The sequence below is a fragment of the Punica granatum genome, chromosome 4 (genome assembly GCF_007655135.1).
Source record: "Punica granatum isolate Tunisia-2019 chromosome 4, ASM765513v2, whole genome shotgun sequence".
Classification (NCBI taxonomy): Eukaryota; Viridiplantae; Streptophyta; class Magnoliopsida; order Myrtales; family Lythraceae; genus Punica; species Punica granatum.
The window spans coordinates 15,008,979-15,026,731 of NC_045130.1; the positions used below are offsets into that span (position 1 = coordinate 15,008,979).

Consider the following 17,753-nt stretch of genomic DNA (forward strand, 5'->3'; position numbering starts at 1 on the left):
TCTCACAAGTCACAATCTACCTTTATAAATTTACAACACCCTTAACTCTACTATATCTCAATCGTTTCTCCGAGCTTCTACTTCACAAGCTGGGTTAAGGGCTCCTCAGCAGTCTTTTAGCAACCTTAATTTCTCCCGTGGTATGATCTTTCTAGCTCGAACTAATAAGATCTAGACCTTGAGACATTATTAGCAAAGTTCAAGTCTAATTGAAGGAAAAATGAGCAAAAGTGGAAATTTGTCCTCTTTTTTATCCTTTTTTGCATTTCCCTATCACAAGCAATATATGTCGTTTGATAGTTATTTCTGATGCATGCTGTTGTTTTTCTTCCGACTACGACAGAGATGGGCCATCTCCAAGTTTGTGGAGAGCTCCATAAGATGGAAGCCTCCCCTGGCGAAATTCAGGATGGTGCTGGAGCACAGCTTCCACCAGCAGATGAGCTCTGCAAGGACATGGGATGGAACCCCAGAAGGAAGAAGGGGTTCTTTGCCCAGCTGTTTGAGCCCTATGGTCACATGGACTATACCTCCCCCTGAATTTGTCAAAAATATAAATATACCGGTCTAATGATCCAGAAGTGGAGGAACCATCGCACCAGATCCTTGCAGATGTTGCTTCCGAGAAGAGCATTCTTACCTTCTTTCCGTCACATCTTTCCTTTGTTCTGAATCAAGATAGAAATTGGACAGCAAATAAATCATAACCATGATCGGTTCATGTGCGTGCAATGCAATCTGATGTCTCTCAGCATGTTGATCCAACTCAATGTCGCTAATCATATCTTATAGTTATTGTTTCTACTCAAGCATTCAAATGAATCAGATAAAACATGTGAGCGTGTCCGAGTAAATGAACATACAGCTACAAGGGGAGACTTCCAAAAAGAAAGCAAAAACATCTTCAGTGAAAGTGGAAGAGAATTTGCAGGATCAAAATCGAGACCAGCACGGAGTTCCAACTGAATACTTGCAATCCAATCTTTGCAGCGTCGTCACTGAGAGCTGTTTATCAACAAAGAAACGACAATGATGCCATTAAAATTAACTAATTTTAAGAGATGCAGGTAACTTGGTTGAGAGTCGAAGTTGAAGGTTCTGTCTGGGAAATACCTGCACAGGTGGAATCTGTGGAAGTAGTGGTCAGTATTGTTTGGTTCGTGTACCCAGCATAAGTGCAGATTGTATTACAACCAGTTGATGTCGTGTTTCCAATGTACAACTGCGTGCCCCCGCATTGCATTGAGGGGCAGACCGACCAGCTCAATGGTCTGATGCCAGAGGGCTGACATTGTAACCTGCAGGCAGTGAAAACATGAGGAACCAGACTCAGATTCCCGGGATTAGGAAGAGACTAACCAATATCCGATTAAATAAAGTAAGTTTCCCAAAATAAGTCACTGACATCCAGTTATTGACCGAATTGCAGCTGCACTTGACACAGTTGTTGGCAGTGAAGGTGTAACTGCCGTTGGGGACAAGCAGGGAAGAATCGAGAGAGTCGTTCCTTATTGTGGATGAACAAGCTGCAGTTGGACATCAAAGCAGTATCAGTTACATCATGGCAGGAACACTCACCTAAAATTATCGAAATATCAGCTAATGGAAAACAATTGAAGAGGAATGTATGTAACATATCAACTTCATTCAAACATGGACAGAACCAGTACAATCTTCCTCATATGGAAGAAAAAGCTGCTATTAAAGGTGCAGTTTCCGGGATGTATTGAACCTAATAAGCTTCTACAGGTGTTCAAGTGTGTAATGTACCTACTCGGGTATGTACCTAATAAGTGCTACAGTTATAAGGTTACTGCACTGGAAAACGCAGTTTACGAATTCGAACTGTCCGAACTAACCATATGTGATGAGAAAATGCATATGACAACGATCTTGACAAGACATGTCAAGGGTGTCCATGGAAAAGTGTGCCAACCAATCTCAGTAACCTCAATAAAATGAAGGGCGCCACAGCAAATTCTCACTTATCTATCCTAACATGGAGTGATTCCCGCAAAGTGACTAATATATGAAAATGCCACTTTGGGTGGGACAATGCCTAAAGAAAAGCAACAAAGACAAAAGGCCAAATTGCAAGAAAGTTTAATTAAAGCCATCGAAACGAACATAAAGAGAGTCCAAAAGTGCATCAGACGAAAGAAAAGCACCTTTCAGTGGAATATCGAGAACTTGGCCCGCCTTCAGGTCCTTGGCATTGGCAATCCCATTGATCGCCATGACCGTGTCCTGCGATACGTTGAACTGCTCAGAGATGGTGGAGATCGAGCTCCCTGAAGCCACCACGTGACCATAGTGAACCACCCGACTGCCAGCTACGTCATCACAGCTACAGGGAAGCGGGATCCACAGCCTCTGCCCCGCCTTGATTAGGTCCGGGTTGCTTATGTTGTTTGCTAGTTGTATGTCCGTGGATGTAACCTATCATCACAATACATCAGAACGTTGAGAGAACTCGCGTTATTCAAAGTTACACAATGGTGCCAAGCTGAGACTAATTTAATGTATTCTTCATGATACCCGAATTTGACCGTGTAGAACTTCCTAGACCGTAACCGATCGGACTATTTCACAATACCCATGTATACTGATATGCGAGACTAGCTCAACCGGACCATCTGCTGGGTCCAAGACCATTGGATGGGGGACAGCCCACCCCCAGGCTGAACGGCCCCCATTGACGACCGAGGCCCCGGGACGGTCCAGCCCCAGGACTGAACCAAATTCATTTAACTAAAATTCAATAAATAAAGTGTAACATATTTGATGGACAATAATTATAACAGTGAATAAACTACCGAAATCTAACTCAAATAAAAGGAAATAATGAATGGAAAATTGAAAAATTCAAATAAATCATTTGAGAATCTTTAGCAAATTCGGAGGGAATAACGTGAGAAAGTACGAGGTTGGAGAAGACGGCCGTGGCGATTTGGGACAGAGAGTTGCCGCTGCGGACTTTGTACTGGGGCAGCTTGTACGAGACGCCCGTGCCATTGGAGCCGCAGGAGCAGTTGAAGGGGATCCTTACGGTCTGGCCGGCGGCTACGGTGGTGTTGGCAGGGCTGGACGGGGGGAGGCCGTTGGCGCCGAGGAGGGAGCGGAGGTGCTTGATGGCGAAGCGCTTCTGGAGGACGGAGAAGGTGGTGGCGTTGGCGGGGGCGTACCCGACCAGGGCCTGGCACTTGGCCCCCTTGGAGGTGCAGGTGAAGCCCAGCGGCACTGACGTGGGCACGAGAGCACCGAGGATGAGTAGGAACAGCAGCAGCTGATAGAAACCACCCATTCCCTCTGCCTCTGTCTGTGTTGGAAGTTGGAACTGGAGTTCTCGGTGAAGCTCAGTGAGGCTGCGCTTAAGAAAAGCAGGGCCTTTGGAATGTGAATGAGAAAGCCTATGAAAATGAGAATATGGATATATATATATATATATAGAGAGAGAGAGAGATTCTCTGCTTTTTCTTGGAGAGGGTGCAGTGGGAAATGGAGAACAGCTGAGCAAAGCAGCAGAGAGTGAGAGAGAGGGTTCTAGGAACAGTTCTTTGTTTGGATTTTCTTTTTCTGGGTGAGATGGCAGCGAGCCCCCGATTTATTGGTCCAAACGAATTCATGGTTGGATTTTCTTTGGAAATGAGCATTCATAGAAAATCAGTTTCTGTCAGTATTACTCTTTTAACAGGCAATACTGGAAAGTCCTAAGCCCCTGTAAGAAAAAACATCGTATGCGACATTTACAGGACCCATCAAGAGCCATTCTCTGTTTCACGTTGTATAAGAAACATTGCATGTGGCATTTACATTGGGACGTTCATCCCTATTTCGCATCCACCTCCAGAGTCTGCAGCATCGCAGCCGCATAGCTTTGCTGCCTGTGACGTGAAAAAGGAAACGATCACTTTGATGCTGAACACGATATAAGAATTCAACGCTCCGTTTGTTTTCAAAGTCGTGATTTAAGATTTTAAAATTAACTTTAACTCAAAAGACTACACAATAAAACACACATTTCAAAAGTCAAATTGGCGGGCCCCATATATTATTAAAATACAATCCCATTATAATTAATTATCTATACCTTCCATTCATTTCATATTTCAAAAGTCAAACTGGTGGGCCCCATATATTTTTGTCTTCTTCTACAATCACAATCACAATCACAAATTCGTGACTTTAACTCCGAAAACAAACGCATTGCAAATGTCTTTCGCATACAATATACAAAAAGGAACCGGGGAACCGGAAGCATGAGAAATGGGTGCGAGATAGATCAAACTCTGTATGGGTTTGAGACAGTCCAAGCTCAAGTGGCATTATTGATAAATCGATGGTATCTGGTAGAGATGGGAATGATCATGACTTACTTTTCCTCCATCTGCTTCGGGCTTGGGCGGGAGTACTTCAAGTATCCATCCCACGGGACCTTCTTAAGGCCTGCTCGTTTGGATATGGCATCCCTGACCCTACAGGAAAAAAATACAACTCTTTTCCAGTACTGATAGATTGAGTAATTTAAGCATATGATTTCTCAAAGGCATCTTTCGGTTAAATACTGTGATTTAGGAGCTGATCGGTTACCTCTCTGCAAACTCGATGGGGGTCTCCCCGGGCCTAATAGTTTGAGGTTCCAAGTACCAGACATTACAGACAACAGCCCACGAAGTCATGAGCTGCAACAGATGCTTTGTGAAGGATTGCCTGCAACCAGAGCCAACATCAGATTAGCCCCGAAATGGGAACTCATGCCTTCTGGTTCTGGAAGCCCAGAAAATGCAAAGTTGATCATCGACGAACTTGAGTTCTCTCCCCACTATGCGTCATAGATGGAGAAGTTCAAAAGAGCAATTGACAGAGTTCTCAATTTCCAGGACATAGTAATGACCTTCTAAACTACTGCATTCATTCAACTCACAGCTCTAATAGTCATAAAATTCATGCACGCAGAAATTCGATCAACTTGGATTGAGTATATAAGCATTTATTTAAGTTCTTGCAATTCATAAGCTACTTACTTCCTGCTGTTCCAGAATGCGTCCACGAAAATCTTGTTGTACTTGATTGCAACAGGGCAAACAGTGCATCCGAGTTCAAAAGCACCCTTCATATCATCAAGGAAGTTGTAGATCAAGTGAATTTTGATGCCATTAACTAATTCATGAACCACTAAGTATAATGCAGTTGCAAAGCGGATTATATTATGGATAGAAGAAGAAGAAGAAGAAAAACAGAAATGATTGTACTTAGAAGAGAATAGATACCTTTTTGAACATTACAGTGTAATTGTTGTTTACGCAAGTTCCTTCAGGAAATATGAGGAGAGAGTTGTTCCCGGTTCCCTCGATGTGATCCTTCAACCTGATAAGTGATTTCTCATCGGACGTCAAAAATTCTCTAACAAAGGGGAGAAAAAGTTGAAGCTCTAAAGGCTTTTCAGACTTACTTCTTCGCCACGGCCTCCCGATCCTTTGCCTCTGACCGATTAAACCAAATGCCTCCCACGCTTTCCAGGATTATTCTTTGCACCAGTCCTACAGGTAATCCAAACATCATTACTCCTTAGTCCATATTCAGCAATCAGCAAAAGTGGCCACTAACAGATAACCAAGTTTTCAGTCCGAGCTGATGGAAATAAAATTGCAATGAAATCGTCATGCAAATTGGTCAGCCTTTACGACTCTATTTCATTCTTTATCCATTCTCTTTGATACAAAAATATCAATGAAATCTTATAGTGTTTCTAAGACGCTTACCAACCCAACCAGGATGCTTCTGCATAATTAAAGCAAAGGCAGTCATCTGTTCTAAGACAATGAAATCTATCATCGACGTGTGATTAGCAACAAAAACCTGTCCAAACGGCAGCAAGAATTCTTAGAAGTACTCCTCTAGGAAAATGGAGTAAGCCTGTAATATTTCACCTCTATGAAAAACAAAAAAATACTCATAATAGAGGAATACTTGTTTAGGCCGCATACTGGGACGGGGCCCATGGTATTTGATGACACCAGTCCATGATGCCACAAAGAAGCTGCACATCAGCTCCACCAGGCCTCTCTAGAGGAAAACAAGGGAGAAAAGAAAAGGCTTCAACTCGTTAGAAGAAGAACACATAATATATGCTTGTTTTCCACGGTTTTAAAAGATAATGATTGTGCTCATGTTCGAGAAAAGGGAAACGCGTAGAGAGCCGCACATCGATTGAATGCAAATGCACAGAACAATACTCTTTAAAACATTATACTGTTTACATTTTACATTGGCAGGTGCAGGCCTTTTAAGTGTAGACTGCAGATTGAAACAAATGATCAGGAAATTGTCAACCAATGGAACAACTATAGAACGGCCCTGCACCTCTATCTTTTTTCTCAGTGTACCATGCCCCTTGAGCAGAAAGTGCACAGGGATGAAGGATGAGAGAAATACTATCCACCCTATTGCAAGCACTGTAGCCCTGCAAATCAAAGGAACGAATGAATTATGAAACAGATGAATGGTTTCTAGGACAGCGTAAAAGTATCCCCACAATCGTTAGCCTCGTAATAAGATTTCCAGATGCTGGAATAATAACCATTCGCTACATTATGAACAAAAGATGTCAACAAAACCTCCTCCTGGTCACGAGAGTTCGACAAGCTTGATACTGTTTTATTAACTGTAAACATATTCAGATGTGAAACACAAACCAAACATACGATGAAAGGAAATAACATTCGGAGACTAGCTGATGGAAAATAGCGAATTTTCACCAGACTGCGGCTGTGCAAAGCCTTTAAGCAATGAAATTCAGGCACACATGAATGCTGTGATGAGTTCCTAACCTCAGAGGGAACAAGATAAGATATCGAACTACCACCCCAAAGCACCACAGAGGGAACAAGTAGGCGTTCCAATTCCACGGCTCCGGCGGGTTCGACTTGAAACATCGTGTAAAGGAATCCTGCGTAATTTGACGTGAAATAAAAGAGGAGCGGACCGAAGTGGTCGATCAGACAAAAGCAGATCAAGAGAAGTGATCAAGAAGAAGTAAGAAATGCAATGTAGAGATCAGTTAGATAGATAGCTTACATCAACAATTGCCCCAGCAGCCTCTGTCAGGGAAGGCGTGATGTCAAGCAAATCACGCCTGAAAAATCCCCAAAAAAAAAAAAAAGGACTTGATCAGAGAGAGAAAGATCAGAGTCGGAAAGAAAGACAGAGACCGGAGACATGCAGCTGGAGCTTGGGGGGAGGCTCGGAAACAGAGCATCCAAGGGAGAGGTGATCTTCGACTTCAGGTCGATCGGAAAAGAGCCCGGAGCTCGACGACCTGAGCTTCCCCGAGGTTCTGGCCATGCCCTCTGGCGGAGAGAGGGGTTGATGTTGGGTGTAGGTGAGGGATCAGTTGCACTCTTCTTGACCAAGTCAACGCTCTGCAACAGCTCCTTCCTCTGCCATTTGAAAGAAAGAAGAGGTTTGGACGCCGGCCGATCTCCGCTGTTCTGTCTGCTCATATACTCAATTCTACTGCAGGTGACGACGCCGCCGTCGCCGTCAGAAAGACAGAACATCTTTGCCGCGTGTCTCCGTACATCAGAACATTCCGCAGACATTTCCCCATTTTTTCGAGCTTTTAAGATTTATTTTTGAAATTATTTCCACAATAATCTGCCCAAAAAATATTTCCCTAAATAAACTAATACACCATCTTTAATTTGCTTCTAAAGTCCCTTAATATTTAAATAAAAAAAAGAAAAAGGTTTCCAGTAGGTTAGATGCAATCCATACAAGTCAAATCATTGATTAAAGATTTGAGTTTCAGTATTTTGTTTATTATTTTGTTTATTCTTTTAAAAGTTAATGTAAGATCTTAGTGAATTTTATTTAAGTTATTTTAGTATTTTTCTATTTTTAGAAAAAAAAATAACTAAAGTGGTTCCTTTTGGCTTTACCGAACTTATTCCAATTTGCAAGTGCTCATATCGAATCAATATTGAATACAATAAATCTAATTGATGATATTGAACTGTGGTTAACCAATTGAATAAAATCTATGCCATACTAGTTGATGTACATGCATTATGTGATAATTTTTCAATCTTTTTTTATAAAATAGATAATCAATATATGTGACTTACAAATGAATATAGACAATATAATATATAAAAAAGCAGTCACATAAGTAAAACCATAATGATAATAAACAAGCAAGTACTATAGATGTATAAAATGAGCAATATGCTTATAGAGAGATCATAATATTATAATAAGCGCTTAAAACAATATAGCATAGAAAGATGATAGATAAAATGAATTTTGTTGGATATTTATAGGGAATTTAGCACATGTGAAGCATATCACGTATTTCATTAAGTTCTTTCCAATTATCGATGAAACTTTTAATTTTTCAGAAACAATTTATTATATATTATTACATGCAAATAATCTAAATAAATTTTTAACATCCGTTGAATATAATAACAATAAAATATATCATAAGTTCATTTAACTAAAAATGAAATATAAATTCACGTAGACCCGATGGTTATCAAATGGAGTGATTCGAGCAATCAAGGATATCTTATGAGAAGTTTAAGGTTCTCAAATGGAGATCTCATAATTCTGCTCTTCTGCTTTTATATTATATATATATATATATATATGAATATATGTAGATAGGTAGACAGTAAAATTAACTACATACTGCATGAAATAAGGGCATATTTTTCTATTACAAGAGATGTCCACGGTGCACATAAATAAGAAAATATAAAGAAAGTATTGCAATTAAAGAAATGGTTATAACCATTTAGTAGATAACGAAATTAAAGAAAAGAATTAGTTAAAAGAATAGAAATATACACTCATTTAATTCCCCTAATATATAATATTCTAATTTTCAAACTAATACATATATTTAAATATATATTATTTATTAATATATTATTATACTAATCAAACAAATATTTAAGTTTATCTTAATATAATTTCTGTCAAATATAAATTGTTTATATTAATTATACAAAGTTATGGTCATATAAACTTGAAATATTTGAAATAAGAATGTAATAAAACATTAATTTTAAAAAATATATAATTAGATTTGTCATGATATTTATAAAAAAAAAACATACCTAATATGTAAATGATCAAATAAATATGCCACGCATACTAATTAACAGAGGTAGTTATAAAGTCATTATTGAATCATTTAAAAATTAGTCTAATTTTGTTAATATATCATTGATTGTAATATAAAATTAATTATTTAAAAATTTTATTATATGAAGAAACAAATATGTTATTCAAAAATAGGAATATAATTATTATAAGAAATGAAATATAAATGCGTTAAAAATAAACACCAAGTATAGCAACACTAAAGAAATACTAATCATATATAGAATTTCCATGAAAAATACCATAAACTACATATAATGAACTTGTGGTCATATAGGAGAAAAAACTTTGAGCACTATATATGAACTAATGCCCATAAATAATAACAAACGTATAAAAAAAACTTAAAATATGGGTGTCGTAAAAGTTGTTTTCAAAACAAATTTAGTAAATATAAATTCGTACTATTTTTAAATTAAAGTATATATATGATAGATCTGAGTTAATAATTAATTTAAATAGTTCGGTCAAAAAATAACTTAAATAGATTATACATATTAAATGAGATGATTAGTTGCAAAATAATTATTGAACTATTTAACTTGCTCTAATTTTTAATAAAAAATGATAAAAAAATTATGAAAAATTATTATTTGAAAATTGAAAGTAATAATAATTGAAAAATATGATTGATTTTAATGAAAAAAATTGGTGTTTTCAAATAAAAATAATTACAAGTGAAAAGAGATGGGAGGAAGAAATGGGCTTTCATTTAGACTGGCCTAGCAAACACCTTCTGATTACTGTGGAATGGAATCGATAGGATTTTGTTTGGAGTTTGACTGCAAAACCTTGGATGTAAGAATATGGGCTGGCCCATGAGCCATTTCAGTCTTTTTTGAATCTGTAGCCTGTCACCCAAGAGTCAAAAGATTTAAATCCGACACGAAAATATAACACTGCATTAAGCATTCAGAATAGGCCTGACAATTCGTGTCGTGTCGTGTTTTATACGTGTCGTGTCTAATCGGGTTCGTGTCATCAAAGTCATAACCCGTACACGACACGATTATTAAACGGGTCAGGTTTTGGAAACACGAACACGACCTGTTTATATCCGTGTCAACCTGGACACGACATGTTTAAACCTGTTTATCGAAACGTGTCATAATAGATACGTGTTCCTACACGACACGATTATAACTGGTTACCCGACACGTTAACACGACCCGTTTATTCGATTAGTCAGGTTACACGGACACGTTAACACGACCCGTTTATCCGATCAACTCGATTACACGGACACGTTAACACGACCCGTTTATTCGAAACGTTAACACGACCTGTTTATTCGACACATTAACACGATTACGACCTGTTTATTCCGAACAGAAATTTCTAAAAAGTTAACCATGCTCATTTCATTCAAAGAAATGGATCATAATCTAGGAAGTACAAATATCATGAAATGTAAGTTTAGTCTTAAAATAAATCACAATAACTTATAATAGCATCATATCATTAATTCTTCCAAAGTAGGTAGCATTGTTCAGCTGCTCACGGTGAATGAAGTTACCCAAGAAGTGCTAAATACAGAGCTGAATCTTAATATGCTGGTCAACTCCTTCCACAAGCTGGTGCCAGAACCCCATATACGAGCCAACACGAATCGAGATGAAGGAAATTATGCCACAATGTCAAAAGAAACTGATTGAAAAGACTGCCCCCTCTCCTGATTGGTGGATGTTATATCTGGAGATCATGTAGTGAAAGTCCATTCGATGTCACAGAGTCAAGTTTACAGAACTTACCACCAGCTAATCCACCTAATAAGAGTCCCTCGAACGAACTACTGATGCTGTAATTAGAATTGGGTGCCCACTTCTGTTTTCCATAACTGGTTATGTCCTTAAGAGCTTCATAAAACATGACCTGCAAAGGCCACCAAAGGCAACAATTTAAGTAAATGCATGAGGGCTCATGAGCCAATGGAGGACCAGCTAGGTGTATAATCTTATCGATACCTTAATGGAAGAAGATTATTCTTCGCTCAAGATTATAAAATAAATCAACCTCTCAGTCACTAAAACTGAATGTATCCTTACTCTTTGAGTTAGAAGGCAATAATCACACTTATACTATGGAAAAAGCAACTGCACAAAGTCAAGTATGAGAAATGGAAGGCGTGTTGTAGTACCATCAAACCAGCAAAAGGCACATCCCTAGCAAGTGTGGACATGTATCTACCAAAGCAATCAAAGGGAAATTATCAGTCATTTTGAAGATCAAGGAGAAATGATAACACAATAATCAGTTCAACTTAGGACAACGAGAGAGCAACATAAGCAGATTTATCAAGATAAGAGTGACCGTTCCTTCTAACATCAAGGATGACTTTTTGTTATGGTCATATTTCCAGAACAGTAAAATAGTCACACGAAACATGAATCGTGAGAATGGGAAAATATGAGTCTGTTAACATTCCCTCTACATATAACTTCTCTCTAATTTTTTTTTCTCTTGAGATAACTCCAACAATGGTTGCAACCTAACCCCCAAAAAACTGAACATAGCGAATTGCAGCACATACCCAGCAAATAATCCTCGTAATCCCTGTTCCATCCAGATTGAACGCCCAGCATGAAACATTCCAGTATAATACCCATACATTTGCCCACCGGGTTTTACTGGTGCATTATCTTTTAAGGCAAGAGGACTCCAAGAAGCTGTCGTACCTTGAACCTGCATTCGCTGCTTCATCACTTCACATGGAACATATTTCTGCATTTCAAGTAATCATTAATCAATTACCAGAGCAACTAAATGGTCCAGGCATGAGAAATTTCTACATTTCAAGTAATGATTAATCAATTACCAGAACAACTAAAGGGTCCAAGCAGGAGAGATTTCTACATTTCAGCAAGATTCAATATAATCTGGTATTTACAAATACACAGTTGCGTAATCAATTACCAGAACCACTCATCGTAATTGTGTCACTGTGTGTCGCCTCAATTATCCTCTCTCTAGCAATTACCTCACGAATAAAATCAACATACCAACACAGTGTTATCACCTATCTGCGATTGAGCCGGGGTCGAGGTCGAGGTCGACTTCAACTTCGTCTGAAGTCTCGGTGCTGTCGCAACTTCTGAACAGTTAGAGAAGGCTCGAGGTCGACGGCTCGAGGGTCGCGGGGTGGCAGTCGCGGTCGCGGGGTCGAGGTCGCTGCGCCGAGGTCGCGGGGTGGAGCCGGGTTCGAGGTCGAGGACCGAGCCAACGTTGCTTCGTCTGAGGCTCTGAGGTCGGAGAGAGGGCTCGAGTCGACGTTCACGGGGTAGCGGTCGCGGGGGTTCGAGGTCGCAGGGTCGATCAGAACGGCGAAGCGGATCATGGACGCTTGGACGGTGGAGCGGTGGAGGATTCTTCTGCTGACAGAGGTGGAGCCGTGGAGGGCTTGGACTCTGGAGGCGGAACCAAAGGAGGAAGGGTTACGGGGTAGGAATTTAGGGTTACAACTACAGTACAGAAACAGGAAGTCAGGAACGGGAAGGCAAGAATGAAGAACCGCAGGAGGAATTTCAAAATTAGACCGCAGGAGGAATTTCAAAATTAGGGTTAATGGAAGGGTATATTGGTAAATTCAGTTAGATAAACGGTTTAACGGGTTACACGATTAAGTAACACGATTAAACACGTCTAAACGTCTAAATAAACAGGTATAATCGTGTCTAATCGAGTTATGCGGGTTCAACCCGTTTAGACAAGTTTATTAACCGTGTCTAAACGGGTTGAACCCGTTTAGACCGAATATCAAAAAATCTCAACCCGAACCCGTTTAACTTCGTGTCATATCCATGTCGTGTTATCGTGTCGTGTCAAATATTGCCGGCCCTAATTCAGAAACAAATGTTAGTCGATGTCGCAGGTGCAGAATGAACGCGAGTTGGTAAGTCGATCCAGACTATTGGATGACCGAGACGTTCCTAGACAAGTCCCTGCATCAATCAGCGGTTAAGTATATCGGCTAAAGTTAACTCCATTATCATTTACGTTCGACGGATACATCAGCTAATTATTCGAGGAGAATCTACAAGAACCAATGCGGTGGTCGCGTACCTTACCCCAGCATTGGAAATGCAGGCAATCCGAACTTTATCGAAGTAAAGACAAGCTTTGAGGAACACAGCACTGCCTTGTTAAGTTCAAACAATTGTCTAATTGCTGTTTTGTTTTTTACCCTCTAAACAAAGATGACATTATTGTGTTTGCAATCCGAACTGTCAATGGCATTTCAGAACCCAAAGAATCCAAGCATTGCATAAAACCAAAAACAGTGTCTTGTGTACGGTCCAATAAATTAACAAAGAGCACTGCCTGCCAATCGCACTGTCCTCACAAGCAAAAGGATAAAGGTACACGAGTCGGCAGTAAATAATTTGGAAATTAATTTGGATCCAACATGTAACCATCAGAGATTATATGAAATTTATCCAGCGCTCTAGATTATGGTTTAGAACCACCAAAGAGTCAGCAGACTCTCGCGATTTCCCGCTTCCCGAAGCTCGTAATAGGTTCTGCATATTCAGTGCAATACATAGCTTTTTTCGTATATTATTATAGGCAGTGTCGTGGTGTCATGAGAAATCAAGGGATCTGTAAATCATAAAGCTTCAATATGTTCAGTGGCCAAGCTGGAATCATCTTTACTTGACATACAATATATATATATATACCCACATGAATTTGCCTGTAATTTTGGTCGGAACAATAGCAATAACAACATCCACTTGCCCTCTCTTCTTGCGAAATTAGTAAGTTTTTATTTATAGCTCTATGTAGTGGTTTCGATTATGGGTATGCACAGTACCGAATATATCTGAAACCGGTAAGAGGGAAACTTTTGAATAGATTCAAATGAATTTTGGGTAGGGTCATGGTAACAAATTTAAGTGCCTATAAAAATGGGTTTCATTTCTAGTTTCTCTATATAAGTAAATACTTTGAACCGAAATTACTAGCACTAAAAAAAGAACTAGTATCCTTTAATTATGTAATAGATCAAGCATACATGTTATAACGTCATATGTGTTAAATAATCTAGTGTACCTCGATAATTCCTAAAATCATAATTTTGGTTGATCAAGCCTTGGAATTTCCACCAAATCTTTGTCCAATTATGGCCAAAACACCTCAAATCAAATATACCATGCCGCCTTCCTAGGTTATGCCTTGCTTAGTTGCCCTCTACCACGATAAGCCTTTTCAAAAAGGACACCTCTATGCTGTCCATGTCTTTCCTTCTGAATCATACAATACATTCTATACATGCATATATATATATATATATAAATTAAATACAATAATATAACTAATTGTCAACGGATCGGATACAATGCCCTCGAAAAACTGTATATATAAACTCAGATTTCAAATCACATGTACAGAAGCATGTTTTGGCATACATCTCTTTCCCACTTGCAGATTTGGCATTTCCTTGCTTTAAAGAAATCCAATGATGTCAGAACAAGCTCCCCAGTCTGTTGTTCTTTCATGTTTTCAATTCCTAATTCTTCATCATAATAAACAGACAAAAATGAATTTGTTTATTTATTTGGTAATTGAATAAAATGGTCAAGTATGAGGGACTTTAAAAATCCAACCCTTAAAATCAATGGTTAATAACAAAAAAAAAACACAAACTTTTTCACCGTTTAACAATTCTAACATGAATTTTTTCGTTATCCATGCACAAACTTTCGATTTGATAACAATTATAGCACGACGTCAAATTTTTCGTTAATTTAAATGGAATCGAGGTCACAGATGGCGCTACGACCCCAATCGAGGAGAGGACGCCACCGACCCCAATTGGGAGGATGATGGAAGGGATCGTGGCTCCACCCGCCGGAATCGGGAGAATTCCCAATTTGAGGGTTCTCCCGATTCCGAGGAGTGGGGCTCTCGACTCCGACCACCACCTCCGACTGGGGTCATCGGTGCTCTCCCCCTGATTGTGGTTATCGGCGCCCTCTGTAGCCTTAATTCCATCCAAATTAATGAAAAAATTTGACATTGTACAAGAATTATTATCAAATCTAGAGTTTATGCATTTTGAGGTTAAGAAAAAAAGTTCGTGCTAGAATTGTTAAAATGTAAAAAGTTTTTTTTTTTTTTGGTTATTCATCAAAGGATTATAAAAATTTATGCTGGAATTTATTGATAACTATAAAAATCTGGAATTCAACAAATTATCACAATTTTAAGAATCGTTTTGCTTGTGATCATCTGCTTACGACTTATAAACCGTTCAGTTTCCCGTACCTTCCACAGGAAGGACCTCTCGGAATTTTGATGAGGCCCGTACGTACTTTATTGTCATGAGAAAAATAGGATAATTTTTTATCCCAAAAAATCACAAACAACTTGCTGTGTTTTACTTATGAGCAGTATTTGGTGTTCTTTCATTTTCAAATGATATAAACCAATCGAAATTCTTTTTGACATTTCCTACACTTTTGTTATGCCTGTCCAACTGCTCCCACATCATCATGTCAATTGGAAGTTAGGTGAATACTAGGACAAAGATTTTTGCGGTATTAGACTGTGTGCCCATTTTTTGCATGGTGCATTTAATGTCATCTTTTCCCCCAAAAGAAAAAAAATTTGAATCAATCAATGTGGATTGATTCAAACATGTCGACATTTATTTTGCTTAAGTAAGATCTTGAATTCGAGTTCTTGTGAATGTAGAAAATTTACGTTGTGAGAGTTTTACACTTTAGTGGGTCGATTCAGTTCATGACCTGAATTAGTCGAGGTCCAATTAGGCTTCCAGATTTAAAGTTCACATCGAAAAAAAAAAGAATCCAAAAATGATATTGATGGATGAAAACTCATTAATTAAAAAAAATTAATTAGATGTCTGACCAATATATTTTGAACATGTTTAAGGAGAATATTGTAATACGAGAAAATTTTAAATGATCTCATTTCACAATATAATATAGCGATTGAAAATCAAATAAATTGTTATAGTTAATAGTTAATAATATTTATGGCACATATATGAATTGTCAAGCGGTTTAGTACTTATTTATTTTAAGTAAGATTTTGTGTTCGAATCTAGTAAATGAAGAAAAATTCTTGATGGAATAGTTTTATCTTCTTAGTGGCTGACCCGACTCGAATTGGATTAATTGGGATTTGTTAGAGGGATATCAGGGCATACACCAAAGAATGTATTTATGATGACTGATGACATGATTGGTACCCATATTTACCCATTCATTACAATGTAATTGGTAACTTTTAATTCACGCTGCATAACTAAATAAGACCACCGAAAAATCTATATTGTAATGCACATCAAGAGATGTTGATAAGCTTATATAATCGAAGCATGTGGTCATTTCACTCGAAATTTCATTATTTATTATCTACTATGCATCTTGCTAATAATTAATTTTCCTTTATAACATATATATATACGCAACGCAAAAAGAATAGCATATTAGAAAATCTACCAACATTAGTTGGTTCAGGCGGTTCGACGCTTGTTCCGTTTAAGTAAGGTCTTGAATTTATGAATACAAAAATTTCATGCTTTGAGAGTTTTATCCCCTAGTGGACCGACCCGACTCGACTGAATTAATCGGTAATGGACTTCCGAATACCGTGGTTCATACCGAAAAAAAAAAGAAGAACTATATATACTTTACGATCTTAAGTTTTGATTAGTCATTCCAGTTAGCTTTACTACCTCGGAGAAAAGGAAGAGGAACTCCGTTATTATATTACTTACCCTTTAACATATTGATCATAAGCTTTCAGCAACGATCAATAAATGTTTTATCGTGAATGCATGAAAAAGGAAAAAGAGATTTCCTAATAAACATGATCTGCACGTTTTTTTTCTAAAGGTAATGATCTCCATGTTGTAAGGGACAAAAGTATGCGATGTCGATCTGAACAAGAATGTTCTTCAAAGATTTGGTTATTTAATTTGTTACGACAAAAATTAATTATCAAAATATGACCTGTCATCTTTCTTGTTGCATGTATAAATTCTCACCTGGCAATTTTGCTGAGGGTAAGATTTTGAGTTGGCTATGAGTGTGGAAATTGATATATAGGCCAACTGGTTTTTCTTGATTAATTAAGGACTAATTATGAACTTAGTTATTAACTAGTAATTATCTCACTTATTTGATTCATTGTCAATAATCAAGCATAAGCATTAGTTAGATATTAGTAAATTATTTAGGGGTAGTTGGATTACTATCCCTAGCTCTATCTCTCTCTCTCTCTCTCTCTATATATATATATATATATTTATTTATTTATTTTATTATGGGAATTTATAAAAGAAGAATTGGTAGAGCTAATTTTGCACTTGAAAATGGGACATTGCATATTCAGAAATAAAGGGGAAAGAAAATCATCAAGAGGAGACCATCGTCATCGAATGTATTGCTTTATCCTGAGTCTTCAAGTTTGGACGGATAAATGCGAAACATAAGTTATTGGAATATGAATTTGAAAACAAGAATACAACCATTATGGGGAGCTTCTTATCAGTTATTTTTTTCCCTTATCCAATAAAGGGTAAAAAAAAAAAAGAAAAAGAATTACTCATTTAGGAC

General features: G+C 38.0%; 2 protein-coding genes across 2 annotated transcripts; both read right to left on the reverse strand.

The window, feature by feature from the left end:
* Positions 1-699: 699 nt before the first annotated feature.
* LOC116203437 (lysM domain-containing GPI-anchored protein 2-like) lies at positions 700-3,498 on the reverse strand. The gene is made up of 5 exons (XM_031535163.1): positions 2,924-3,498; positions 2,169-2,439; positions 1,406-1,526; positions 1,114-1,298; positions 700-1,005 (listed from the first exon to the last, which is right to left on the reverse strand). The coding sequence occupies exons 1-5, from the start codon at positions 3,302-3,304 to the stop codon at positions 905-907; spliced, it is 1,059 nt and encodes a 352-aa protein (XP_031391023.1). The 5' UTR covers positions 3,305-3,498; the 3' UTR covers positions 700-904.
* A 154-nt stretch (positions 3,499-3,652) lies between these two features.
* On the reverse strand, positions 3,653-7,591 carry LOC116203436 (glycerol-3-phosphate acyltransferase 9-like). The gene is made up of 12 exons (XM_031535162.1): positions 7,223-7,591; positions 7,078-7,135; positions 6,831-6,949; positions 6,364-6,463; positions 5,971-6,066; positions 5,763-5,859; positions 5,453-5,540; positions 5,271-5,367; positions 5,025-5,110; positions 4,591-4,710; positions 4,377-4,475; positions 3,653-3,884 (listed from the first exon to the last, which is right to left on the reverse strand). The coding sequence occupies exons 1-12, from the start codon at positions 7,342-7,344 to the stop codon at positions 3,830-3,832; spliced, it is 1,137 nt and encodes a 378-aa protein (XP_031391022.1). The 5' UTR covers positions 7,345-7,591; the 3' UTR covers positions 3,653-3,829.
* Between the last annotated feature and the right edge of the window lie 10,162 nt (positions 7,592-17,753).

Coding starts and splice junctions, on each gene's coding strand:
- LOC116203437 (XM_031535163.1), bottom strand. CDS start 3,304: ATGGGTGGTTTCTATCAGCTGCTGCTGTTCCTACTCATCCTCGGTGCT. Junction 2,440..2,923: donor CGGCCGTCTTCTCCAACCTC/GTACTTTCTCAC, acceptor TTGTGATGATAG/GTTACATCCACGGACATACA. Junction 1,299..1,405: donor AATTCGGTCAATAACTGGAT/GTCAGTGACTTA, acceptor CACTGCCTGCAG/GTTACAATGTCAGCCCTCTG.
- LOC116203436 (XM_031535162.1), bottom strand. CDS start 7,344: ATGGCCAGAACCTCGGGGAAGCTCAGGTCGTCGAGCTCCGGGCTCTTT. Junction 7,136..7,222: donor CCTCCCCCCAAGCTCCAGCT/GCATGTCTCCGG, acceptor GGGATTTTTCAG/GCGTGATTTGCTTGACATCA. Junction 6,464..6,830: donor CTTATCTTGTTCCCTCTGAG/GTTAGGAACTCA, acceptor TTTGATTTGCAG/GGCTACAGTGCTTGCAATAG.